The following is a 27,704-nucleotide window of genomic DNA, read 5'->3' on the forward strand; positions in this document are numbered from 1 at the left end:
TTATAGGGTTTATACTGAGTACAATATTGTATAACTGTAATAATTCAACTGTAAATCTAAAAATTTACAGCCAATTTTGAAAGAGATGCATCTTAGCTCTGGAAATTGTTATTGAATGTGTCAATGCTGTTGTAATGAAATGCTTCTTCTAAGTATGTGGTTATTAAATAAATAATTTTAAAAAAGGAAATATTGGCAACTAATTACTGTTGGGTGCAGAAGAGCTGATGTCCCTAAAGTGAAGGTCTCTAGATAAGCAAACTAGACCTCAGTAGATGAACTTGCACTGAGAATCTGGGGACACTAACTTGAAACCAATGGGCCTTACACAAATCACATAGTGCATGAATTCCAGTGTGTGTGTGGAGGGGGCTATGGGAAGGTGCCAGTGTGGAAGGAGGTATAAAGATGATTAAGACTGATTGAGATGATTTCTGTATGAAATGCACAAAAATTCAATAAAAATACAAAACACATAATTATGGTACTTGTCTAGATGCGTTTCATATATTGCAGATGTTCCTACTTGAAGTTCATGAATTTTCGTGTTGCAATATTCAATAATGCATAAGTAAAGAGTATCATATCCTACAGCTTATGACTTAATTTTTATTTAACACCATTTTGCTATTATTTTTTTGAGATTTGGCTAAAAGAAAGAAAAATACATTAAATTCAACCCAAAAATTCTAGAATATCTTTTTTTCATCTCATTGCTCTCATCTTGATAAGTAAATCAAGAAGTCTTTAACATTATGTTAGTCTTTTCTTTCCCTTTTCTCTGAGTTTGCGACACACTAGAGGAAACACAGAACAGTGAAAATCAGTCACGGCAACAGTGGAAATTCAGAAAACATCATTTTAAACACAAAACAGCCACAATGTTGTGATTCCATCTGCCTCTTTCCAACTCTCTCTCTACTCACTGAATGTTCTCATAGAGAATTTATACTGAATGTTGAAGTATCAGATTCCTTCAATTGAAATAGGAATCATTTCAACGTGGCATCTATTGCATTTGAAAAGAATGCACACATGTAAGAAGAGGATTCAACAAAACCAAACAAAAAACACTGCAGAAACTAATAATAAGTACACAAAGTACACAAGTGTGTTTATTACATTTTGCAAGCACTTTGTTCTACATTTCAAAAACGCCACCATCAAGCTGTTGGCACATGTATGTACAAAACAGATTACTTGTAATGCCTGCTACAAAGCACTCTGTGAAAATACAAACTCTAATACCAGAAATAAAAGCCAATGGTGTCAACATCGTTACATAAATTTGAAAGACAGTTTTTAAAATCATCACAAACTGTAAAGACACAGAACTGAAACACTATAATATCGAATTTAAAGAAGTCCATTAATACTTTTGCTGAATATCTTTAATACTGTATATATCAGAAAAATGTTGATTCAGTAAGATAATCTAAGTGTTAACAAAAGCAAAAGAGTCCCAAATTAATATTACAGAATGCATAATCATGCCACAGATATCGCTAGTAATACCGTCTACCTACTGCAAGAACTTGTAAAATTACTGATGATGCATGACTAGTAGTTGTACAAAGATTGTTTCACTCAATAAAGTTTATTGGAAATGCACTTACACTGAGGGAGGAGTTCACAATGGTCAAATCAGTGCACAATACTACCTAGCTTTATACACTGACAAAAATGTCTTGTCAGGCTACATCATTATTTTAAAAGACACTTTACAGAATTCTTGTAGCATTAGAAATAATCGAAAGAAGAGAGTCAAGGTTAAATGAAACACCAAATTTGGTCCAGTAATACCAATTGTTTTTCTTTTGAAATTTGTCTGATACAGGTACTTCTTATAAATGAATATGATGAACATTCACTTAAAATGACTTACTTGAAACAAAAACACAAATATATCACTACACTTCCAAATAATACATTCTATCAGTGGCCTCTGACCACCCTTTATAGAACACCACAGGTAAACCAACATAGATTGGAAGGCTGCAAGCAAAGCTATTATATTAATGGAAGCCTTTTCAAATATATCATACACATTTTAGGAATAGCTTACAGAGGTGCAATCCATTAAAAGTTTTAAGTAGGTAAAACAAGTCTTGAGGGGTTAGTGTGCTTATGTTTAATATACCACCTTCATAAAGGTAATTAATTTCCCACATTAGCATATTAAAAGTTCCAATCCAGCCACTGCATAAATCACAAAAAGATCATTCTCCAACAGTCCACAGTAGTAATTTCCATGAAAATTGTTTCTACACTAAACTTTAAAAGGTAAGCCTGGTGTCACAATCTTAGAAAGGCAACTAGCCATGCATTAGCATCACTGTTTCTACATGCTCACAACATAAATATGAGTAATCCGAGAGAAATACCTTTTAAGTACATCAAGAAAAAATACAATGTTAACAAAGATAAGAAGCACTTTTTTAACCTACCCTTATAAATTTAGAAATTGCACCTTAGATTGATGAGAACATTAACCAGGGCCTATAGTCGAGTGGCCACTGATCTCCAGACTAGATTTCCATATTTCAAGAAGAGTCATCATGATGTCATCTCTTTCTCTTGTTCAGAATGTACAATGGTCCCTTTGAAGGTTACCTGTCGTTCAACTAGTTACCGAGATCAGAACTAAAAAGTATAAAAAGTTATTTTCTTTTCAAAACATAAGAAATAATGCAAAAAATGTTATGTGCAACACATGGGAAGTAGTTAAAAATCAAACAAACATTTGAATTTGACAATATTAATATTTTTGATAATACAGAGCTATTAGTTTAGTTTGTGAAATTAAAGACTGGATAGGAGCTTGTAGAAGAGATCCGATTATTCCAATTTAACAAATTAGGAAAATAAGTGTTAAACACCAAAGAATTGTGTTGAGGTGATTCATAAGTCACCCTACACATCCTTGATGGGAAACACTCTCATTTTGTTTTTCATAGGTTGGATGGTTGGATGGCCCTTAATTAAACACCAATGCATTCAAATGGTAAGAAACAGAGAAGCTTATTTATGTGTATGCATTGAGTCGCTCTTTGGAGCGGGTGGAATGAATGTCATGAAGCTCTTGCTCTTCCTTCGACTTGATGTCTTCGTACTTCTGCATCCGGCAGGCATCTTTCACATAGGCCCAGTTGGCAGACAGAACCATAAGGTAGTGAACCTGACAAAGACAGAGATAATTTACGTTGGAAGTCTGTTCACTGTTGGTAGATTTTAGCCAAATTACGTACCTATGCAGTAAAGGTTTGCATATTAAAAGGAAATAAAATTTGTGATAGGAATAATACAGCTAAAATATAGTCCTCACTCAGCCTGCTATTGTTCTTTTTCAATTCTGAAGTAATCCAAGACTGATTACAAACTATCTTCATTTACTGAAATTCTGAGACTACATGCTTAATATTCATGTATTTGTGTTTTATAATACATAATCAGAAAGATGCTCTTGTACAGTTTGTGCTTTGAATTCAGAGGGCCATACATTGCCTCTTAGGCCACATGAATTGTGTTTTGAATTTATAGAAGTATATATAGCCTCTCGGGCAATATGAAGAGTCCTCGCAGAAATTCCAAAACAAACCTGTGGATTTAATTATCAAGTTAGCTTTCTTCACAATCAATTTTCAGTTTCCTTTATATGACATTAGATACTATAAGATAGAATCTTGCCTTTTGGCTTATATATTAATGTATATTCACAAAAGCCAGAAATGTCATCCTCCAAAATGAAACATATAAGTTCTGTCTCAGGAGTAGGCCTGCAATCCTAGATTATTCTGTAGGCTAAGGCATGAAAATCAAAGATTTGAGACCAGTTTAGACTAGAGTTCAAGGTCAGCCTAAGCGTCTTAGTGAGTCCCTCCTCCACCTCTGTCTCAAAGTTTTATAATGTGAAAGAAGATCAAGTTTTCAACATGATAGATTTTGATGGACAAATAAGGATGAGTAAGCTGTACTCTTTGAGTTAAAAAATGTGGACAGTTTTTTTTTTATCAAACATTGAGAAAACAGAGCACTAAATAACTTGGTACTTAGAACATTAAAAGACAGAAGTTGGCTGTATAAGATATACATAATAAAATTTATTCTGAATACTCAATATTGTAGCATATTTAGGTAGTTAATCGAGAGCAAAAATGTTCATCTCCTTGATTGTTTATTTAATTTATTGATTATTTATTTATTTATTTATTTATTTATTTATTTATTTAATTTGTTGTAGTGCTTATGACGAAACCCAAGATCTTGTGTGTGCTTTGCAAGTATTCTTTCACTGAGCTAAATCATCGCTTTCTATTCCCAATTTTCTTGACACTAAGATACAGGAAAAAGATACAAGTTATTATGATATTTTTAGAACATTCTATTTCTTAGGCCAGGAATGGTAATGCACACCTTTAATTCCAGCACTCATGAGGCAGAGGCAGGCAGATCTCTGCAAGTTCTAGTCTGGCCTTGTCTGCACAGTGAATTTTATGCCAGCTAGGACTGAGTGAGACTATATCTCAAAACAAAACCCCCAAACCAAGCCAAACCAAAACAACATTCTATTGTTTTTTCTTTTTTTAATTATTGAGTTTTTAAAATTCCATACATTTCCCAATCAGATTCAGACTCCTTCCATCCATGCCTCCCTCAGCTCCACCACCGAACCCCATGCACTCTGCCATACATGCTAAGTCCTATTCATTTAGGTATTTGTACCCAAACATCCTTCAGTGTAAAAGCATCCACTGGAGTCTACTCAGCCCTTCCAGTAGTCATATGTAAGTCATACTCTCCCTCACCCAGCAACAACTGGCAGCATTTTATTTCTTTTGAAGTTTTCCATTTTGTTTAATAGAAACTGTATTCATCTGAAAGCAGGGTCTATGTATTACATTCCTGTACATTATGACTCTTATGTTACAAAAGCTTGATGACTATACATATATGTGAATCAACGAAAGCTTACTTGTACTCAAATATATATGCTATTTTGCTCTTACAGTTCACAATGAAATGCTATTAGATCCAATAAAAGAAGAAAATTGTGTAGCTATGCTAACATGGATGGACCTGAATTATACTATATTAAATGACAGAAAGATAAAAACTGCATGATTTTATTTATATTTTGAGTCTAAAAGTTCATCTCATAGTAGTGGATAGTAGAGGGACCCGGGCTTAAAGTGAATGTGAGAGAATAACTGGTCAAAGGTTATAAAACTTCAGATAGGGGAAATGCATTCAACAGCATTACTCTGCCACATAGTGCTTATAGTTAACAACAGGATACTATATTCTTAAAAATCACTTAGAAAGTTGATTTGTATTCTTGCCACAAACAGTAAATGAGGTAATATTCATCCTCATTTGCTTAATTCAGTCATTCCACATTGCCAAAATTTCCAAACTTCATGATATTATAAATATATTGAATTTCTGTCAATTTAGAAAAGTAAATCATTTACTTGAAGCAAAATCCAGAGCTGTGAAGAGGGCTGAGGAAGTAGCAAGCCACCAAAATAGTTTCCCAAATAATAATTTTTGATGTTCAAAACTTTTGTCAGAAACTGTATCCTTAAATTACTAAATATATTATTTACTATAGCTATTTAATTTATTAAATTAAACATAGAAGAGTAAAGTACTGAAAAGAAACTGAGGATCATTGTAGTTATGAAGCTATTGGAAGGACTCATCTGGTTTTCTGGACATAAGACTTCAGGTTGCTGCTGGTTAAGGTAATTTCAGGACAATTCTGCTAGCATGCAGTACATTCTGCAATAAGGTTCACATTGTCTAGGGAAAATTCACCTCAGAAGAATGCTTACTATTTTAACTGATAATCTTCTACACTCTTCCTACTCAAAATAAAATTTATAGGGCCAGTGAGATGGTTCAGCATATAAAAGAGCTAGCTGCCAAGCCTGACAACTTGAGTTCAACTTTCAGGGCCTACATGGTAAAAGCAGAGGACAAACTCCCACAAGTTGTCCTCGGACTGTCACACACATACATGCACCCTTAAATAAATAATACAAATTAAAATAATTTTCACACCCCTCCTCCTTCTTCTTTTATACAAACAACATAGATTTCCTATGGAAGTCATATGAGAAATAAATGACCTGTCCCATCAAATAGCTTTGTAATTTAAATTATAACGTCAACCACTGAGCTTTGAGGTCTTACCATTGCAATAACTGCTGCTCCAGCGCCAGCAAGTGCCACAATAAACAAGTGGAAAGTCATATTCAGCTGAAGAAAAACACACAAAGAACCAAATGAGTCAGCTACACAGAGAAAAAAGATTAAGCTTACCATTGTTATATGAAGAGGACTTGGAACTTCCTTAACAAAAGTGAACTCTTCATAAATCATGTATTTCATCAATAATATTATTAAAATATCTTTTCTCCTCCAAATCACTTAAATCATTACAAGTGAATCATTTTACTATAATTTTACTCTAAAGATGAGACTGTCATTGAAATTGATAAATTTCAGTTATATTATAACTATATAAGGTTATGCTATATCTTTGTTTTCAATCTTCATTAAGATTAGTTTCTGGAATATTTTAATTTTTATAACACTTTTTAAAAATGTACAAGATATTTTATTCATTCTTCTCTATTATCCTGTATTACACCACTACAAACAAAATAATTTCTGAAAGGAAAATCAAGTATTTAATTATATTACATTCTTTAAATAACAAAATGAATGCAAAAATTCTGAGAAAATTAGTGTAAAAACAGTCACCTCAGTAGATTCACACATCCTCAAGAAATTCTCAGAGACAGTACAAATTTTCTTTTCCTCTCCAATTGTCACAATCCCTACAATATGCAGAAAATTATAGGTTAGTATTATATGTTCTTATCTGTTCGGACCTCAACATTTCATGTTATATTGTGTTTAATGATAATGGAATAATTCTCCCTTAGCTTTCCCTACACATAATAACTGTGTAGAATTATGAATGCATGTTGTAAAATCATCCAACCCAGTAATTTAAAACATTTTCTATAAAGACTGAATTGAATCTATCCACCAAATTGTTCATATTTTATTGTAGTTAGTTTACTGGTTTATGTTCATTAATGTATGGTGAAAGTGCCACAGGTATTTTATTGTATATGTCCCAGACTGTCCGGAAGTCAGGGTCTACCTTTGTTAAACCTATACATGGCTTTTGTTAGTTTGCAAAGGCATAATACCCTAATGAGTACCCTTTCTCTGCTATTGGCAAACAGAAATGAAAAGAAATTGCTATTTTACTTATATAGATACTTGCCTATTGATTTATGGACTAAATAATCAATTCTTGGAGAACTATCAAATATGTGCACTCCTGGATTGCAACACACAGCTATTAGCAGAGAATCTATGAATGTTAGGTCTACAGTATTTCATTCTTATAACAAACACAAAGAGCTGGGGGCAATAGCTCAGTCATAAATGCTGGCCTTGCAAGCATGAAGACTTGAAGTTGTTCTCCAGAACATATATTAGTTAGTAAAAACTGGGTGTGGTGGCACTTAGAAGGTGAGGAAAGGCAAAACCCTAGGGCTTACTGGGAAGTCAACCTAGCCTACTTGGCAAGTTACAAGAGAGCAAACGAGTCTATGAAAGAAAGTAAGAAAGAAAGAAAGAAAGAAAGAAAGAAAGAAAGAAAGAAAGGGAGGGAGGGAGGAAGGAAGGAAGGAAGGAAGAGAGAGAGAGGGAAAGAAAGAGAAAGAGAGAGAGAAAGAGAGAAAGAGAGGGAGAGAAAGAAAAGAAAGAGAAAAGGAAAAAGACAAACAGTGCCTGAGGAATGACACCCAAGGTTGTCCTCTGGTTTCTATGTGCACACAGAGAAAGACAGAGAGAGAGAGAGAGAGAGAGAGAGAGAGAGAGAGAGAGGCAGAGAGACAGAGAGACATGCACACACATGTAGTTCAGAGATATGCCTGTACATTTTTTAATTTTAAAATTTTGTTTATTATTCTGTGTGGGCATCATGTGCATGTGTGGGTGCATGTTACATAGTACATGTGCCACAGTGCACATGTGCACATAACCACATGCCATCCCATAGCCACTGCTATAGATCTTTTATAGAAGCAATTAAGATCACACTACACTGACTCTTTAATCCTTCTTTGTTGTTCTGTTTTGTTTTTTGAAGACTATTGAAGTGCTAAACATATATGCATGAAAGAAAACTATATCATTAGTTCGGTGTATCTTATTTTGTATGTGATGCTCTTTGTTTCATTTTAGCATGCATACACACATTACCCTCTGTAAAACGTTTCATCAGCTTCCCCTCTTACAGAGTGGCTGTCAGTAATTTTTGCTGCAGCATAATGAATGCAGAGATCTATCTGAACAACCTTTACTTTTAACCAAGATAGATCACAAGTAGAAAAGGTACAACGCCTTCATGAAACTGTCTGACAAAACCACACCACTGAGAAACCTTGAAGAAGCTCTCTTTTTCCATACTGATCCAGCAAAGACTTCACTCATGTGGGATACACGTGCTGTACACATTTTCGTGCCCATTTCTCCATTCACATTGCTGAAAAAACTCATAGAACATGTTATCTAAATTTGTCCTCTACTTTTTCTTTCCTTTCCTTTTCAACTATACCCTCCCAAGTCAGATTTGGCGGACTATGTCAATTTAGAATAACAGCTGTAGGTTCTTCCCTAGGGCCTACTGCCTACCCAGCCATGGGCTTGTGGTATAGTTAATAGTAACATTCATGCCACTATTGCACCAATAGGTATATCCTGCCATCTTGGTTGTTATACTCATAGACTAGTGCATCTTTCAACCTTCATCAGATAGTATTTTTTCAGTAGATGGTAATTAATACAGATACTCACAGCTGGTCAAAGTGAACAGAATAAGATACTGTGGAAATCTCAGCTTAATTGAGAAATCTAGAACAACCTCTCTCTCCCAAGGCTCAAAGAACTTTGCATAAGAGGGGATAGGAAGATTGTAAGAGCGAGTTAGAAAATCCCATTTTGAGAAAAGCTCTGACATATAAAGGAAAAATAACCCATGTGCATTTTAATTCCATGCATTTTAATTCCCTTTTTATTCATGTATTTATCTTATAAATAATTAACAATAAAAATTTAAATTATTGTTGTAAAACATATAAGTATACATCATTATTAATTGGCATTATACATGGTTGTCCCATGTAAGTATGAGTAATGATTATTGTTACATGACGTTTAAGTCCTCAATAAAAATAAAGTGCTGAAGTGTAGCTTTCTGTAACACGCTTTCCCACCATGCACAAATCCAGGGTTCAGTCTTAATACACCAAGGAAAACACACAAAACAAAATGAAGATTATTTCTCAACCTCCCATTTCTTCTTCTCTAATATATTTTGAGTCAATTATTTTTAATGCAAAGGTTTACCCATTTTAGACCAAAACGAAGTATGTCATTCTGGGTGATCTCCATACAAGCCAGCTCAAGTTGTGTAGTTAGTTAATCATGGGATAATGAGTGTAAGATATAGATAGCAGATTGAGTTTGAGAAAAGCATTGAAATTAAGAAAAGGAAATCAGTTTTGACCTGCTCATCCCAGGAAATGAAAATTGACAGCATATTCAAATACACATGTGTGTATACATAATGACAGTAGTGTCCATTCACTCTTTAATTCTTGTTTATTTAAATCTAAAGAATGTCTTGATGTGTGTAATCAGATAAATTTTACTCTGGAACCATATACATGATGGTTCCAAAGTGATTTATAGTATTTCAGAGGCAGTTACTCAAAGTATTTTACACTTAGGGATCCAATATATACTTACCAAACTGACGCAGGTCCAAGCAGAGATTTGCTCCCTCCACTAGTGTGGTGTTTCGGCAGATGGTCCACAGATTGAAGTACATGTAAACCGGCAGTGAGGTGAAGGCTGTGACTCCCAGCCAGGCCAGCATGAAAAGGTATGTCAGCATGATAAACTGCAACATGGAAACAGGAGGAGAGAAAACAAGTAAGCTACTGGAGATGAACCATTCTGCTTTCAGTGTTGAAAGCTCAGCATACAAGACTTTTAGAACCGTGATCTATAAGTGATTTAAAAAACGGTATTAAGAATTTTTATATGAGAATTTAAAATTTAAAAATTAGTGAAGATGGGTTATATATGAATAAACTTGCTCAAAATTTTCATTTTGACAGATTCTGGTGTATAAAGGAAAAAAAATCCCTGCATTTTAATGGCTGTTTCATTCATATAAATTATAAATTTTCCTTATTCTTTAAAGTTATAAGATATTAAATGTTTAGATTAGATTTAAAGTTTAGAAGATGTAGATTTAGAAAGGGTTTTACAAAAATGGAAATTTTAATGGCGATAAAACACAATGAGTCAAAATGTTAGCAAATTTGTTTTACCACCTAATGGGAACAGTTCAGATTATACACATAAGCTACTTGATCATTTCACAATTCATAATATAAAAATGTATACTATATTATATATTATTTAATACTTATTACAATGTATTATATACATGCCTCTTGGATAATATTTTGAATTTCAAATATGCCATTTTTCATACTTTTTAAAATGTAGAAACACAATAAATATTATTTTACTTTAGAAAGTGAAGTTTATAATTTATTTCAGAAATATTTTTAATATTTAAAAGTGAATAACATTCACAACACACAGACACACACTGATTCATACACATGCACGTGAATTAAAATGTGTTGCTATATCTTCAGTAGAACTGAATCAAAAGATTTGGTTTCAGTTTAGAGTCACATGAGGGTTTAGCTCAAGTACAGCAGAGATGCTAGATAAAAAGGTAGGTATGCATATTTAATATTGAATGGACTTTAGATGATAGATAAGTTTGTACAACTAACTGGTTCTTCTGAGGTTTCAGAAACACAGTTTTAGAAAGTAGAATCTTTAGTGTATTCTGGCTTAACTCTATCCCTCAAGTCATCACACACTTTTAAATGTCAACCTAACATAAAATTAATACACAGACAGAAATTAATCTTACTTGGCTCTTTGATGCCTTTGGTAATCAGCTGTATTTACACATTATCCCATGACTTAGGTAAAATTTCAAGACAAATTTAATAACTGTAATAATATATACCAAAAATGGCACTTATGAAAAAACAGTAGACTTAGTGTCAGGTCATGATTAAGCTTCATATACATCTGCATTGCAGTTATACTGTGATTAACATAGGCAGAGATTATTGGATTTTTAATGATAGCAGGGAATTTACTTAACTACTTAGGGGCAAGATATCAAGTCAGTTAAACTTGGAATCAAACTCATCTATAAGTTACTATATGGCATAAACTCCAGAAACTTAGTATATAATTTAACACATGGTTGCTAAAATTATGGTTTTATTAAATCTCAAATCGAATTCCAAGTTGCTTTCTATTTTAAAATCCTAATATTGCTTTGAGGGAGGAAAAGCATATGCCCCTATAGGGTCTTCAAGATTTGTTTTAGCATGTATGTTTAAATCTTATATATCCATGATGAAGCAAAGTCTTCCCTAAAAAAGAGTATCAAATAAAACTTGAGCATAAAATTATTTCTATCATTGAATAAATTAACATATATATTATTTTCTTTAAATTTCCTTTTTATTGAATTTTTGAGAATTTCATAATTTTGATCATATTAAGATTCTCTCCCCATCTTCACCCCCTTGCTACCCCCACCACATTTCATGCACTTTATTGCATACATACACACACATATACATATATGCTTATAGAGGCAAATTTGTGTCCTTAAATGTCCTTCAGTGGGTGGACTGGAACCTGGTTAACTGGAGTTACACCTTTAAAAGAGACTGACTCTCCCTAGCAGCCATCAGTCTCCAATATTTCCTCAGTAGAGTTGGAGTTTCTTACCTACTTCCCCACATGTATGCTGGAATTTTGTCTAGCTTGAGCTTATTGGAGACTTATTCATGCTGTGATTTCATGTGAGTAACATCAATTATCTGGAAAACTTTGTTCCTTTGTCATCATCCACCACCTCTGGCTCTCACAATCTTCCTGCCTCCTCTTTTGCAAAAATCCTTGGACTTTTGGAGGTTGAAGTTTAATGTAGGTGTCCAATTCAGGGATAATCACTGTGCACTTTCTTATTCTTTGCATGTTGATAAGTTGTGGGTTGCTGTGTTAATCACCATCTGCTGCACAGGGGAGCTCTTTTGGGTTTTTTTGAGACAGGGTCTCCTTCTAGCACCTGGCCTGCAACTGGCTATGTAGAGCAGGCTGGCCTTGAGCTCACAGAGATCTACCTGCCTCTGTCTACCATGCTTCGCTTGACAAAAATATTCTTTAAAGACTATTTATTCCTTTAATAGGTATTCACAAACTTTTAAAATTATTTTTCTTCAACAAATACTTCAAGAGGATTGCTATGCCTAAAGACTTATGGTTTCTTACTCATATCAACTGACAGCACTCCTTCCTTGGTTTACTGATCAAAGGAATAAAAATAGTGTATGTGGAAATGCATAAAACACTGGGTCTTAAAACACATTTGACTGTGTGTGGTCAATATTTTACTTGTCTCTGCCAGAGAAATCATGTGTACTGTATGGTCTTTCCCCTTTCTCCTTCCCAGAGTGTAAAACGAAATACAGTTATAGATGCATCTTACAGAATAGAATAATATGAAGGCTAGGCCATAGTTTCTTTCTTCTCAAAGCCATCTCCATCCCATAGCATCATTTATTTAAAACCCAAAATGAGGAAGTTCTGTTAAGCATCAAAACAAGGATACGGATCCTCCAATGGCAATGCCCCTTCACCTTTAACATCAGTCAAAACATGCTATGGCACATTTAAATGTCTATATTTTCCCATTTAATTCTAATGAGTCAAAGGACTATTCATTTCCTACAAAAATTTTTAAATGTATATATTATTATTCATGTATCTATTATACGTTTGTGTGCATAGGTACAAGCATGTCACAGCACGTAGGTGGTCAGAAGACAACTTTGTATTTGATTTTCTTTTTCCACCTTTAAGTGGGTTCTGGTGATCTAATTTAGGTTGCTAGGCTCGCATGGCAAGCACCTTTACCCACGAGTCATCTTGCAGGGCCTTGTCAATTTATTTAACAAACACATTACTTCCTTAGTATCATTACTTAAATATCACATTTATTTCACAAAAAGGGATCATATAGCATAATGCTTTTAAACAGTCATTTTAAACATTGGCTGAGTATAGGCTGTACTTTAGGCCCCCATTTCTACCTTTCAAGACTTTTTATTTTTAATTATATGTTTATGTGTGTCTGTGTGTGGGTTTGTGCACATGAATGCAGTGGTCATGGAGTCCAGAAAAGGAGCAGGATGTTCTGGAGCTAGAGTTACAAGCAGTTGTAAGCTGCCAACAAAGGTACTGGGAAAAAACTCAGGTCTTATGAAAGAGCAGTACATGGTGTTAACTGATGAATCAGCTTTTCAGGTGTATTTCATTTATAAAGTGAAAAAACAACTCTAAGTTGACCTCATATTTTCCAGATAGGCTTAAATGAACTGAAACATGAAATATTTAGCAAATTACATGGAATACAAGAATTTATGACAAAATATTAGCTGTTTTTCTTAAATATTTCATTATTTTTATTTTGTGTGTTTGAGTGTATTGCCTGTATGTATGTAAGTGCACTCATGTCATGCAATGCTTGCAGAGGTCAGAAGAGGGCATCAGATCCCCTGGAACTGGAGTTACAGATGGTTGTTAGCCACCATGTGGGTGCTGGGAATTGAACATGGGTTCTCTGCAAGAGCGATCATTGCTCTTAACCACTGAGTCATCTCTCCAACCCAATATATTAGCTTTTTTATTGTTGATAATGTTGTGATATTTACTACTAACAGAATACATGTGTGAGTAGGTCTACCTAACACAAGAGAAGTGTACATTTGATTCATGTTCGGAGGAATTGAAAAAATGAGAATCTCATGGGTCTGGAAAAGTTTTTCAAATTAAATTTCTTTCAATAGAAAAAGGTCTAGAAATTCTTGGATACCATCTTAAATATTAAGAAGCCCTGGAAATAAAATTCCTTTGGGGGAAAAGATGACTCATGCTTGACACTTCATTTTTAGGGCTTATGCTCTCCTAGACAATGCTTAGCCTCAAAAGTGGTTAATACAGAAACTCACACTGGTCAATATGCAGAGTATAAGTGACTGGAGAGTGCTTAGCCATAATTGGGATGGGTATATCACACCCCTCCACAGGACTCAGGAGCAATCACAGAAGAGGAAACAGGAAGATTGTAAGAGTTACAGAGATTGTGAGGCTGGAGAGATGGCTCAGTGGTTAAGAACACTGTTCTTGCAGAAGACCCTGGTTCGAATCCCAGCATGCACATGGCAGCTAACAATTCTCTGTAACTACAGTTCCAGGGGATTGGATACCTTCTTCTGTCCTCCTTGGGCATTGCACAACATGGGTACACTTACCTATGTGCAGGTATAACACTTATACACATAAAATAAGAATAATAATTAAAAATTTAAAAAAGAGTTACAGAGATTGGGGAGGATCAGAAAAAAACAGTGTCTTCTGAACACAATAGGATTGCTATACTCATAAACTCACAGCAGCTGTGCTTGCCTGAACAAGACCTGTACAAAGTGAAGTCAGTCAACATTCTAGCACAGAGCAGGAAGCTGTTCATGAGTCTCAACTCCTAACCAAGGAGTTAATGGCTTGAGGGTAAGGGGTAGAGTCAATTTTCTTTAACAGTGTGACTCCATATATTATGATCATGCTCCAGTGGATGACACCACACCCAGAAGTATATGAGCAACACAAATTCTAGTTAATGTGTTATTATACATATATACATTTATATATACATATATGTATATGAGGACATGAAATGGGGGGTAGAAAGTTGGGGGTGGATCTGGTGGTGGATATATTTTGTCATCCGAATATTAATAAATTTCTAAGCTACTTTTATCTTCACTAAGAAAATATTTGAGAATGTAAAATGTTTTATTGATTTTGAAAAACATGTGATGTGTATATATTATTAATCTCAATTTTTAAATATCTTATGAAATTTAACTTTACCATGTGTGCTGTATAGCTTTAGTTGTCAATTTGAAACATCTGGGTAGAAAGAGCCTCAATTGGGGAATTGCCTCCGTTGAACTGGCCTGTGGCCATGTCTGTGGGGCATCTTATTGATCATTGAGTGATGTGGGAGGACCCAGCTCAGTATGGGTGGTGCCAACCCTGGGCGGGTGGTCCTGTGTTGTATCAGAAAGCAGGCTGAGCATAGGTCAGGAGACCAAGCTAGTAAGTAGTGTTCCTCCATGGCCTGTGCTTCAACTCCTGCCTTCAGGTTCCCTCCCTGAGTTCCTACTTGGGGCTCCCTGATGAACTGTGATGTAAACTGAATAAACCCTTTTCCTCCCCAAGTTGATACTGATCAGTGTATCTTGTCACTGCAGTGGAGAAACAAAGTAGAACACCATGCATGTTTAGGGCACACTGTAGAAGAATAACTGTAAGAAATTGTAAAAGCGTTATTGGACCACAAGTCAGAGTACCTGGACACTGTCTTATGAATTTGACATATCACTTGATTTCTCATAGTAATTTTCCTTACCTTTGAGCTGGAGATTACAGAATACTTCCAGGTTGTGATATAAGTCAAAGGAAAGATCTGTTTGAAGTCACTTGACAATAAACATAATCCACAATGAAGCCCAGAGAAAGGAAATCATTTGATTAAGGATGAATTATTTGGTATTTTTAAAGGGTAGAAAGGAAATGTTTTCTGTCCCTTTTGGTGTTCATTGCTTTGAAAAGATCATTGATTCTAATATTTGGTATTCCCAGGAAGGAAAGAAGGTGTTATAAAAGTTACATATATAAATATATAAAACAGTTACAATGGCTTTTCTCATATTAGTCATAAAAATTTTTCTAACATTTCTTATTTTCAATTATGTTAAATAACTGTTCATTGAAGGTAAAATAGCTTTACAATGGTAGGGATAAGTGCCAGCTATTTAATTAATATCTGACATATCACATTATCATATCATTGAGTACCATCTCATCTGACCACACATTAATTGTCAAGCAAGAATCTCCTTATTTTCCTTTACTTGATATGCATTTAATGTCAGCCTACAAAGAGTTAACACTAAATTCAACAAAGGCATCATGAATTATTTCTTGAGACATGGCTAAAATGAAACATGTAACTATTTTTTCATGTTAACATTGAAATTGATTGGAGAAATTAAATCATGGAACTGCAGGTCACTAAGTTTCCATATTCTTTGGCAGAAAGTCACTTGTAATTCCACCTCAATCATGCAGCTATTGACCTTGAAATGACTCAGTTTTTCACACGAACTTATATTTTTTCACATGAACTTATATTAAATCTCTAAGAAAATTTGACCCATATGCTTTTTCTGTGGTCACTTGGCAGATGTACATCATTATAAATAAAATAATATATTCAACTATTATCTCTGAAAGAAGAATCCAGCTCAGGATGACTCCCAGAGTCTCAAGAATCTAGGAATTATTTATTGAATGGCTAAAAAGAAGTCACTTATGGAATGGAATATTATGATAAAATTAAAACATATAGGTATATGAAAGATTTAAAATTGAGTGAAATAGACTAAATGGACCTGTTGGAACACCCAAAAGCCTTCTTACAGTCAAAAAGAAACTGTTGATTTGGACTCAGATCATTGCTCTCTTCTCATACACTGTTTTAAGGATTAAGGTTTAAAAACATTTTCAAAAATCTTAATGTAGCCCTGTATTTCATAATAATATAATGACAATTTTCTATCATAAAATGGAGTTAAAGGTATCAATCAAAAAATGTTTCCATTTCCTTTCATACCAAAGGAAACATCTTTAGTTCTTAGAAAGGCAAAAGCAGCTTAAGAATTTAAAGATCCTATGGTCAAGTAGTTTCTCTAAGTACACATTGAGGAAGTGCAGCTTCTGATAGTGGTTTTTAGCCATGGCCACATGTGAGGATAACCTGAGATAGTGTGAGAGTAAGAGATGGTTATGCCTTTTCTATTCCAACTAATCTAGATTATAATCTTAGATCATCTCTGCAGGTGATCTAAGGCATAGACCATATTGAGTACTGTTGTTCTATGGGAAACAAAGATCTTATGAGTGTACTTGATGTGAAAATCTCTTTGTTATTTGTTATTGGATTTTGCATGGTAAAACTACTACAATAAAAAGAAAGGAATAATATGCAAGAGATGCATATTAATGTCACAGAAGTGGTCAACATTAGGGATGAATTTTATACATGACTATTTTTGAATTAGGGTTTCTCAGATTTGACACTACTGAAATATTGGGCCAGATAAATTTTTATTATGGGGACTGTCCTATAAATGATAGATATCTAGCCACAATCCTCACTTCACATACTGGATGTCAGTTGTCCAGTAGAAAGTTTTCAATATATCCCGACTAGAAATAGTCCCTGGTTGACAGCCATAATACAAAGACATGAAAACACACAGCCAAAGTGATGCAAATGAACACCTTTAAAACATAAAATGTATGTTCTAAAATTATAATACACAAAATTAATTATTATGTCAATTACTTGAATATATCCTGTCACCATTATTGTCCTCACCATCAAGACAGCACAGAATTATTTTACTCATATCAGTATATTCACAGCACCCTTATTTATAGTTGTCATATTTGGAAACTTCAAAAGTATCCTTAGAGGTAAATGATAAACTATGGCTCATCTGAATAGGTGGAATAATAGCTGGTGCTAAATAACAAGCTATTAAGGAATAAAAGAATATGGAAGAACATTAGAACATTTTTACATGAAAAATCAAACCTGGAAAAGCTATATGCTAAACAATTTCAGTTATCTTATAAACTGGAAAGGAAAAAATCCACTATAAACAGTAGAAAGATGATTAGGTGTAACGCAAAGGAGTGTGTGTGTGTGTGTGTGTGTGTGTGTGTGTGTGTGTGTGTATGGCCTGCATGTAGGTAAGTGCATCCGTGTTGTGCAATGCCCACGGAGAACAGAAGATACTGTCAAATCCCCTGCAACTGGAGTTAAGTTATGGACAGTTGTTAGCTGCCATGTGGATGCTGGGATTCAAATCTGAGTCTTCTGCAAGAACAGTCAGTGTTCTTAATCGCTGAGCCATTACTCCAGCCCCCACAAAGGATTTTTAAGGCAGTAAAAATGCTTGGAGAAGTCTGTGATTCCTTAAGAGCTGTGGTACAATGACTACACTGATGAAATGCAGCAAATTTTCAAGAAGAATTAATATTAATTCACTCAAGATATCTCAAAAATATTTTGAAAAGGAAGAAATGGTTTCAGGCTCATTATTTGAGGCTGACATTATTCCAGTACCTAAATTGGACAAGATACAGGATAAAAGAGAGCTGTAGCCACACTAATCAACATCCCTGATGAACATAGATTCAAACATTCCTCAACAAAATGCTCACAAATGATACTCCTATACAGTTACTGTGGGCATACCTGTGGCAAAGTTTCTTTGTTCCTTCTCATTAAATTATGTAACTTTTAAAGAAAATGGGATGCTTAGTAAAAGATGTAAACTAACACCTCAGAAACAGCTAAGATCAAGAATGAATTGGGTACCAGATAAGAGCTAAATTTCTCAGTTAGATTTGATATTCAGAATATATGTGAAGCTCAATTCAATTCCTACCCCAAACACAGAATTAAAGATTGGAGAAACATTTTGAATACATCGTTCTCAAGTGGAGACATACAAATAGCCAGCAAGTATGTGAAGGACTCTGTAGAAGAGTAGATGGGTAAACAGGTTCAAAATTTTAGTGAGATATAGAGAATGTGTAGGATGACTGTAGTTAACATAAACTTATTGTATATTTCAAGATATCTTAAAAAGAGAATCTTCAGTGGTCACAAATGATAATAAATCATCTAGGTGATACGTTAATTAGTTTGATTAGATTATTGCACAATTTGGGGGCACCACAGCATGCTACATAGGCATAATACTGATTTGTCAATTATAAACATAAAATAGAAATATTAGAATTGCTCCTATTTTATATTTTTATGAACATGATGTTAAATTAGAAATATATTTAATATAGCATATATAGAATACCTAAATGAAGACATGTTTTTAAAATGCATAATTTTAAAATTCAGAATTAAAAATGTAGATTTTTAAAAAACATATAAAACAATGGCTATAATTGAATGTTGTACTAATAAAAGAATTAACCTAAACTACTCAAATAAGTTTTTATATCTTGCCTGTTTTGTGTTAACAAAAAACATGTATTGTTAACTTGGTCTTTAGTGAGGCATTGTCCGGATGGTGGGTCCTTCATAGGCTGGGTTTTGTGCTTGCTGCCCTTAGAAGGAATTAAATTGATTTTGTGGGAATGAGCCTTGATTTGCTTCATGAAAGAGAGAGAATTTGCCTGTAATGTGTTAATTTACATTCTATATGGTTACTTTCAATAGAATAGTTTTACTTAAGAGAAAATGAATAAGGTATTGGTAGGTTGTGTATTTTTTGGTCAATAAAAGGGTTCAGACACTCCTGATACAATGTAATGAGAAATACATTTAATTTCTGTAGTCTTTTTTTTTTTTTTTTTTGGTCTTTTCGAGAAAAGGGCTCCCTATAGCCAAAGCTGGCTTGGATTTGCTAATGGAAACCAGGCTAGCTTCGAACTCAGAGAGATCTGCCTACCTCTGCCTCCTGAGTGCTGGGATTAAAGGTGTGCACCACCATGCCTGGCTAGTCTTCATTCTTATAATACAAAACCTGAGTCTAATTATGAGAAAACAAGAACAAAATACAAATTATAACTGAAGTGTATTAGCAAAATGTTTAGCTACTATTTTTTAGAACATCAAAATCAAGGGAAGTTTTAGAAAATGTTACGATGTACGTAGCCTAAGGAGAGATGTCACCAGCCTGAAAGGGAATACAGGTACTGACAAAGAGAATCTAATATAATCTGAAGAAATATGGATAAAGTGTAGACTTCAATTACTAATATAATATATGGTCACCAATTATGACAAACAAAATATTAATAAACTAATACTGGTAATCATTGCATCTGCGTACCTTCTTAAAATTTCTGTAAATTTAAAACTATTTGAACACAAAAGATTTATTTTTTAAAAGGTAAGATTATGAAAATTTCAATTCATAAGTGATAAGTAGTTATCACCAGAGTTGATATTGTATGTAGATATGGTTAATACAAATTTACATTTCAGTGGCTTACAGAATTTTCTTTATAAAAGCTTTAACAGACAGCTATATATCATAACTTGAACAAACTAAAGAATGAAAATAAACATTAGCTAAAACAAAATCCTCAACATTTAACTTATTTTATTTTAACTGAATTTCACTCAGACTTCTGGTGATCTCAGAAGTATCAGCATGATTTGTCTTTAGTTCTGCAGGTTTTGTTGCTCTACATATCTTATAGCTAACATTCAAGCATCAGAAGCTTTACATTTTATAATTTACTTTCCATTTTTCTCAATGTCATCATACGAGGTTAACCAAGAAATTCTGTCAAATGTTACCTGTAGAAATCAGTAAGTATGTGTGTTTTACTTCTTCTTGTGACTAATTTGCTGAAATAGCCTCTTAGAAGTTACAAGTTGTGTCTGCAGATCTAACATTTACCGAGTTCAGTTCTACGATATATGTGAGAACCACTTCAGATACTTGTAGTGTATTAAGTCCTGTTTTTTTTTCTTCCATTTTTTGAGATTATTTATAAATATCAGTGTTCCTTAAACAGTCTATGCTCCCTCTCTTTTTATCCTACTGAGAATTCAGAGTTAAAAATCTGTTTTTCTATGACAGCAACAACAACAACAACAACAAGAAGTTACATTGCCTTCCCTATGTTAGAGGTGGAATATTTTTATTTAAATCAAATTTTATTTTAAGTGATACATAAAAGCATAATTTGTACATATTAATGGAACAGCATGTAATGTTTTAATATATGTATAAAGGGTATAATATTTATATCAGGTTAAATATATTACCTCAAACACTTATTTATGATAAAATCTTCCAAAATAATATGTTTGGGTCCAGAAATATGGCTTATTGGTTAAGAGCACTTGCTACTTTTGGAAAGGACATGGGTTCAATTTCCAGCACCAACAAAACTGTCTGTAGCATAACTCCTCTTCCAGGGGATTTGATACCCTCTTCTGGCTTCATTGGGTACTGCATATAATTGTTATACACATACATGCAGGCAAACACTTTATGCATACAAAGTAAATAAATCTTAACCAACATATTCTTCTAGCTTTGATAAATATAAAACATAAGCACGGCACATAATTATTATCTCTAGTTACCCCCCTCAACAAAGGATGGGACACTGAATCTACTTTATGCTATTTAATTGTAACTGAGTTTAATACTTCTTGCTCAGTCTTTTCCCATGCTCACTGCCCTCTACCTTTCCCAGCCTTTGATGACTACTACTTTACACAAAGCTTCTATGAGAGCTGTTTAGATTCCTTAAATGAATGAGATCATGTTGTGCTTATTTTTTATGACTTAATCTCTACTTTTATTTTCACAACAATCTCTACGTTCATAAATGCAGTAAATCATTATTTTTATTGGTGAATAGTATTTAACCTTATATTTAGCTTACATTTCCTTTATCAGTTGGAGAAGACTTAATTTTCTTTTGTACTTGGCTAGTGTAAAGAGAGGTGTAATAAGTAAGGGAGCTATCTCATCAACGTACTGATTTCATTAAATTTGGGCATATTGTAGTGCTCTTCCTGTTTTCTTTTTTTTAATTTAACATTCATGCCATTTTCCATAATGGATGTAGTAACGTTTTTCTATTAGCTTTGTGCAAGTGTTTCCTTTTTTCTACATTTTTGCCAAGCACTTTACTCTTTTTTTTTTTTTTAATAGTAATCACTCTTAATGGAGTGAAATGATAGTTCACTGTGGTTTTCACTTGAATTTTCTGTATCTTTAGGGAGACAACATTTTCCCCCATATACTTACTGGAAATCTGTATGTCTTCTTTTTAGTAGTGTCTATTAAGGTTGGATTTGGGGTCTCTTAAGAAGATACAGGCCTGTTTTTTTTTTTTTTTTTTTTTTTTTTTTTTTTTTTTTTTTTTTTTAGCAGGGTTTTCCGGTAGCCCCAGCTGTCCTGAAACTCACTACTAGACCAGGCTGGCCTTGAACTCGCAGAGATCCGCCTGCCTCTGCCTCCAAAGTGCTGGGACTACAGGCTTGCACCACCACGCCCGGCTGAGGCCTGATTTTTATAACTTTTTAATGCCAATCTCAACTCAAAAATTGTTTTTTCTTTGTCTATGTGTATTTGTGTTTTAATTTTAAAAGATACTAAATTTCATGGACAGATTAACATGCAGCATTCCTAGATGCTAACTCTAAGATTCCTTATAGTTAGTCATCACAAGCATTTTAGTGATAGAAAAGAATGTTAGGCTACTAAGCTCTTTCACGTTCTACAGAGCATCTTTATGTCATAAAAAGAGAAAAAAATTTACTGACAGATAAATGCAAAGGTTAAAATGCAGTCTTCTCTGCAATGAAGGGACCTTATAACTACGACAGCATGGGTTTTATGAAGGTGCAAACACGAATCGGTTGGTAAGTTACAAATACTGTCACAAATGCACTCTCCTATTAAACTAGTCCAAGTAAACTATAAAATAGTGAAGGAAATGTTGATCATGAGAGAGTAGTATGAGTTCTAGATGCTTGATTTCACACGTCACTCATTGGTGCTCTATGGGTGGCATCTATAAGATGAAGCTAATATTAGAACCTTTTTCACATAATTACTTGGATGATTAAATTACTTAATATTTTTTACAGAGTACAGCAAGTGGCATATGTAAACACTGAAAAAAACCCTTCCTATTATTTATACTAAAACGTCACTTCATGCTACAACACTGAAATATAAACTCTGACACACAAAATAAATTTAAAGAGAATTATACAGAGCATGCTTTATAGATAACAGTTTAATATTATATAGTTAAAGTATAAACACCTGAGGTTGAAAACCATTCACAAATAAGCATGCAGAATATGGCTCTTTATGTGTAAAATTGGACTAACAGTAGTAACTGCTTCTTTTTTTTTTTTTTTTTTTTTTGGTTTGTTTCTTGGTTTTGTTTTTTTTTTGTTTTTGTTTTTTGTTTTCTTTTTTGTTTTGCTTTAAACCTTTGATACAGCATAATATAATTGTTATGACAGGGCATATTGTTTATGGGTCGCAGTGTACCTTTGCAAAATTATATAATGAAATTCTACCTTAGTATTTTACAATGTGATCTTATTTGAAAATAATGTCTTTATTGAGGTAAGCTAGTAAAACATGAGTTCAGTTCTGTGGGGAGGATTTCCCTGAAACTCTGGTATCTTTACAAAAGGTGGAAGTTCAGGGGCAGATACTTAAGAGCACACAGCAAGAAAATCATGTAAGCATAAAGACTATGAGCAAGGTTGTTGTTTTACATGCCAAATTGTACCAAAAATTACCAGAAACTCTAGGCCACCAGAAGCCTGGAGAACAGAACACGTAACTCTTGGTGGTGGTGCACATGGGGAACACAGCAATCAACCTGTGATACCTCAGTCTCAGTCATTCAGCTTCCAAAAATGGGTGAAAATAAACTGTAATTGCTTAGGTCAATAGGTTTTCAGGACTTCATTATGGTAGCCTAAGCAATATAACATATATACTCTTGAAATTTGGAATGTTTTATTTTACTTCTGGAGCAGGTATTTTTATAAAAAATAAGTGAATTAAATTTCACAGCATGTATAACAAATTTTAAATTAATTGCTTTATGAGGGTTGAGATGAACAATCTAAGTATCATAATACATATAAATTCTGCTAGCTATAATGGCATTATAATATAAATATAAAAGTCTGAGACAAATATCTCAGTATTTCAAAGATGGCACATTAAGTACTTTCTAGGTTGCAGTGTAGCCAACAATTTCTTTGGATTAAAATTTAATAAGCGAAAATGAAATAGTTATATATTTATTAATTTTTTAATCTTTATTTTTTACATTTTTAATAATTACATTATTAGAAAAAGCATTTCACTACAGATTTAACATATTCAGTAACACTCTCCAGAGCAAGAAAATAACTATTTCACAAGTGGGTGCAAGTTTCTAGGTTCAAAGTTGAGTTAATACACTTATACAATATTGAACTCAGTATAAGTCCTGTAGGGCATAAAATTGAATGAGTTTTTAACATTTAAAAAAGATCTCCCTTTCATTTAGGAATATATTGTTCCTTGCAGAAAGACTCATTGTTTTTGTTTCTAATACTGAAATATTGGCTCATGGATCTCTAATCTGTATGCATCTAATTATTATTAGTCACAATTGTTTGCACTTGGATCCTTGGCGCCTGTATATGTCTATAAAGTCATCCGGTAGATTTCAATGGTAATGTTTATCACCTCTATTAATTAGCATGACGTAAATTCCCATGCTTCCTCCTCAAATATAATACATTTTAAAAAATTTGTTTGATTTTTTTTTGTGTGTGTATATCACACAGAACATCCCAAAGCATCTTCTTTGACTATACACCCATTTCCCAGATGGCAACCTCCCATAGCCTCCCTCCCCCGACTAGAGCCCTTATACTCTGACATCCCTGCTACTTTCTGTTGTGTTGTCAGCACCCCAGCCAATTCCCACTACTTGCCCTTCTGGTGAATTTAGTCAACCTATCTAGAGGTCTTTGTTTTAGGAGGGTCAGCTGTTCCTCTTCTAGCAGCAACCAGTTGTCAATACTCCTTTAGATAAGATTAGGGTCTACTGTTCATTTTCCCAGTTCTATGCTGGGTTACTATTTGGGAGTCCCTTTGGTCACCCTGGTCAACAACTCAAAAGAAGGTATCTCCTATCTGGCATTGTTGCTTGTCATGTAGCGTTTAGCTATGCATTTGGACTCTTGATAAATTATATTGTTCCCTTTAATCTTTGGTTATACTTTCCTTTTAGATGTTAACGGTCATACAGTTGGCCCAGATAAACCAATTTATTGTTACTCTTAAGGTCGTTTGAGGATCTGTTTCTCAGGGGTCACGTGGGCTTGGGAGGAGCCCTGACTCCTTTCTTTTACCAGTTCCTTCTATGAGAAGATTAGTCAAAGGTCCTGCTCAACCATGGTAGCTTTGCTTGGAAGCATGGAGGAAGTGATTCCTCTGTGTTGACCCTCCTCTTTGTATACTGGACACTGGTTCAAGTCCATCTGGTAGGGTCTCCTTGGCCTCCTTGATCAAGAGGACAGGTGATCCACCACAATGTCAAGACATTTTGAGAGATGCTCATAGTACCCTGGAACTAGTCGACCTAGGAGAGCAAGGAGCAAAAACTGCCCTTTAAGTCCCTCTGACCAAATTAGTATAAGCTTCAGAGTATGTCTGTTAAACATCCAAGTTTAGTTACACCAGTCTGGTACTTTTAATAATGTGTATCTTGTAGATAAGTCTTGGGCAAAGACCAATTGTTCTCAGATCTACCTCACCTAGACATATATTTCTTGATCTGCTATTTATAATTTGTCAGTAGGTTGTAGGAGTAATATGATTCCAACTGGTTTTGAAAACTAGCTAGGCATTATTTATCTCTCGCATTATCTCACCCCTCCATCAAGGTTTTCCCAATTAACATGCCCTCATTTCCCCCCTTTCTCCCTTAATAATACTCTTATCCTACAGTCCTACCTCTCTTGAGCTCCTTCTTTCCCTTTATCCCTAGGTTCCTTGTATACCCTTCCCTCCACCCTCCCTTATTAACCCAATTTTTATCCATATCACCCTTATTAAGGCCTGTTTCCTTCTTTCAGGTTCTTTCTTTTCCTTTACTTTCCCCTTTCCTTTAAATTATACTGGTTCCTGTAGTTATGTCTGGATACATACTCACTTATCAGGTTTTGGTTCTAGGATCCACATATGAGGGAGAACATATGTCGATTTTTTTTCTGAGTCTGTGTTACTTCACTTAGTATAACAGTTTCTAGTTCCATCCATTTACCTGCAAATTTCATGATTTCATCATCTTTCTTTATTACTGAGTAAAACTCCATCGTATAAATGAACCACATTTTCATTATCCACTCAGCCATTGAGGGACACTTAGGTTGCTTCCATCTCTTAGCCATTGTGAAACAAGCAACAATAAACATGGATGTACAAGTGTCTCTGCAATAGGGCGAGTTCTTTGGGTATATGCCAAGGAGTGGTATAACTGGGTCAAATGGGAGTTTCATTTGGAGTTTTTAAGAGTTCTCCACACTGCCTTCCACAGGGGCTGAACCAGTTTGCCCCTCTAACATTTGGTATCATTTGTTTTCTTGATCTTAGCCAATCTGACTGGGGTAAGGTGAAATCTTAAAGTGGTTTTAATTTGCATTTCCCTGATTATTAGTGATGTTGAACATCTTTTAAGATGTTTCATAGCCATCTTTACTTCTTCTTTTGAAAACTTTCTGTTCAGCTCCTTAGCCCATCTTTCAATTGGGTTGCTTCTTGTTTTGGGTCTCTGTTTTTTAAGTTCGTTATATATTCTGGTAATTAAACCTCTATCAGATGTATCGCTGGTGTGCTGGTAAAGATTTTCTCCCATTCTGTAGGTTTTCTGTTCACTTCCTTGGTTGCCTCCTTTGATGTACAGAAGCTTTTTAGTTTAATGAGGTCCCATTTGGTAATTCTTGCCCTTGTTTCCTGAGCAAATGATGTCCACTTTAGGAAATCCTTTCTTCCACCTATATCTTGTAGATTTTTCCCAATATTTTCTTCTAACAATTTTAGAGTTTCAGGCTTTACATTGAGGTCTTTGATCCATTTGGAATTGACTTTTGTCCAAGTTGAAAGATAGGGGTTTAATATCATTCTTCTACAGGTGGAGATCCAGTTTTGCTAGCAACATTTGCTGAACTGGCTCTGTTTCCTCCAGTGAATATTCTTGGCCTCTTTGTCAAATATCAGGTAGCTGAAATCATATTTACTCATATTTGGATTTAATTTTGTTCCACTGACCTATGGATCTATTTTTCTGCCAGTACCATGTTGTTTTTTATTACTATAGCTCTGTAATACAGTTTAAAATCTGGTACAGTAATCCTCCCGGCATTGCTCTAAGAACTCAGGGTTGTTTTGGCTATCTGATATCTTTTTGCTTCCATATAAATCTTGGTTGGTTTTGTCCAATTTTGTGAAAAATGTCATGGGAATTTTGATTGGCATTTCATTGAATCTATAAATGACTTTTGGTAGGATGGTCATTCTCACAATATTAATTCTTCCAATCCATGAGCCTGGGAGGTCCTTCCATCTTCTGATGTCTTCCTCAATCTCTTTAAAGATCAAAATTTTCATTTTAGAGGTCTTTAATGTCTTTGGTCAGGTTTATTCCAGGATGTTTTAGGTTTTTTTGCAGCTATTTTGAAGGGGAGTGTTTCCATGTGCTCTTTCTCTGATTGTTTATTATTGGTATATAGAAAGGCTACAGACTTTTGTAGGTTAATTTTGTAACCTGCCACTTTACTG

The 27,704-nt window shown here is 34.2% G+C and overlaps 1 protein-coding gene across 2 annotated transcripts in view; it reads right to left on the reverse strand.

Annotated features, from left to right (window-relative positions):
* Positions 1-1,083: 1,083 nt before the first annotated feature.
* Positions 1,084-27,704, reverse strand: part of Gpm6a (glycoprotein M6A) — a 354,712-nt gene continuing 328,091 nt past the window's right edge. For both annotated transcript variants that reach the window (XM_008847147.3, XM_008847146.1), the window contains exons 4-7: positions 9,838-9,991; positions 6,769-6,845; positions 6,196-6,261; positions 1,084-3,178 (exon numbers count right to left, since the gene is read on the reverse strand). In XM_008847147.3, coding sequence (XP_008845369.1) covers positions 3,026-3,178; positions 6,196-6,261; positions 6,769-6,845; positions 9,838-9,991 — 450 coding nt within the window. In that variant the 3' untranslated portion in view covers positions 1,084-3,025. The remainder of the gene's footprint in view (positions 3,179-6,195; positions 6,262-6,768; positions 6,846-9,837; positions 9,992-27,704) is intronic.

The sequence above is a fragment of the Nannospalax galili genome, unplaced genomic scaffold (assembly GCF_000622305.1).
Source record: "Nannospalax galili isolate Female #2095 unplaced genomic scaffold, S.galili_v1.0 scaffold461, whole genome shotgun sequence".
Classification (NCBI taxonomy): domain Eukaryota; kingdom Metazoa; phylum Chordata; class Mammalia; order Rodentia; family Spalacidae; genus Nannospalax; species Nannospalax galili.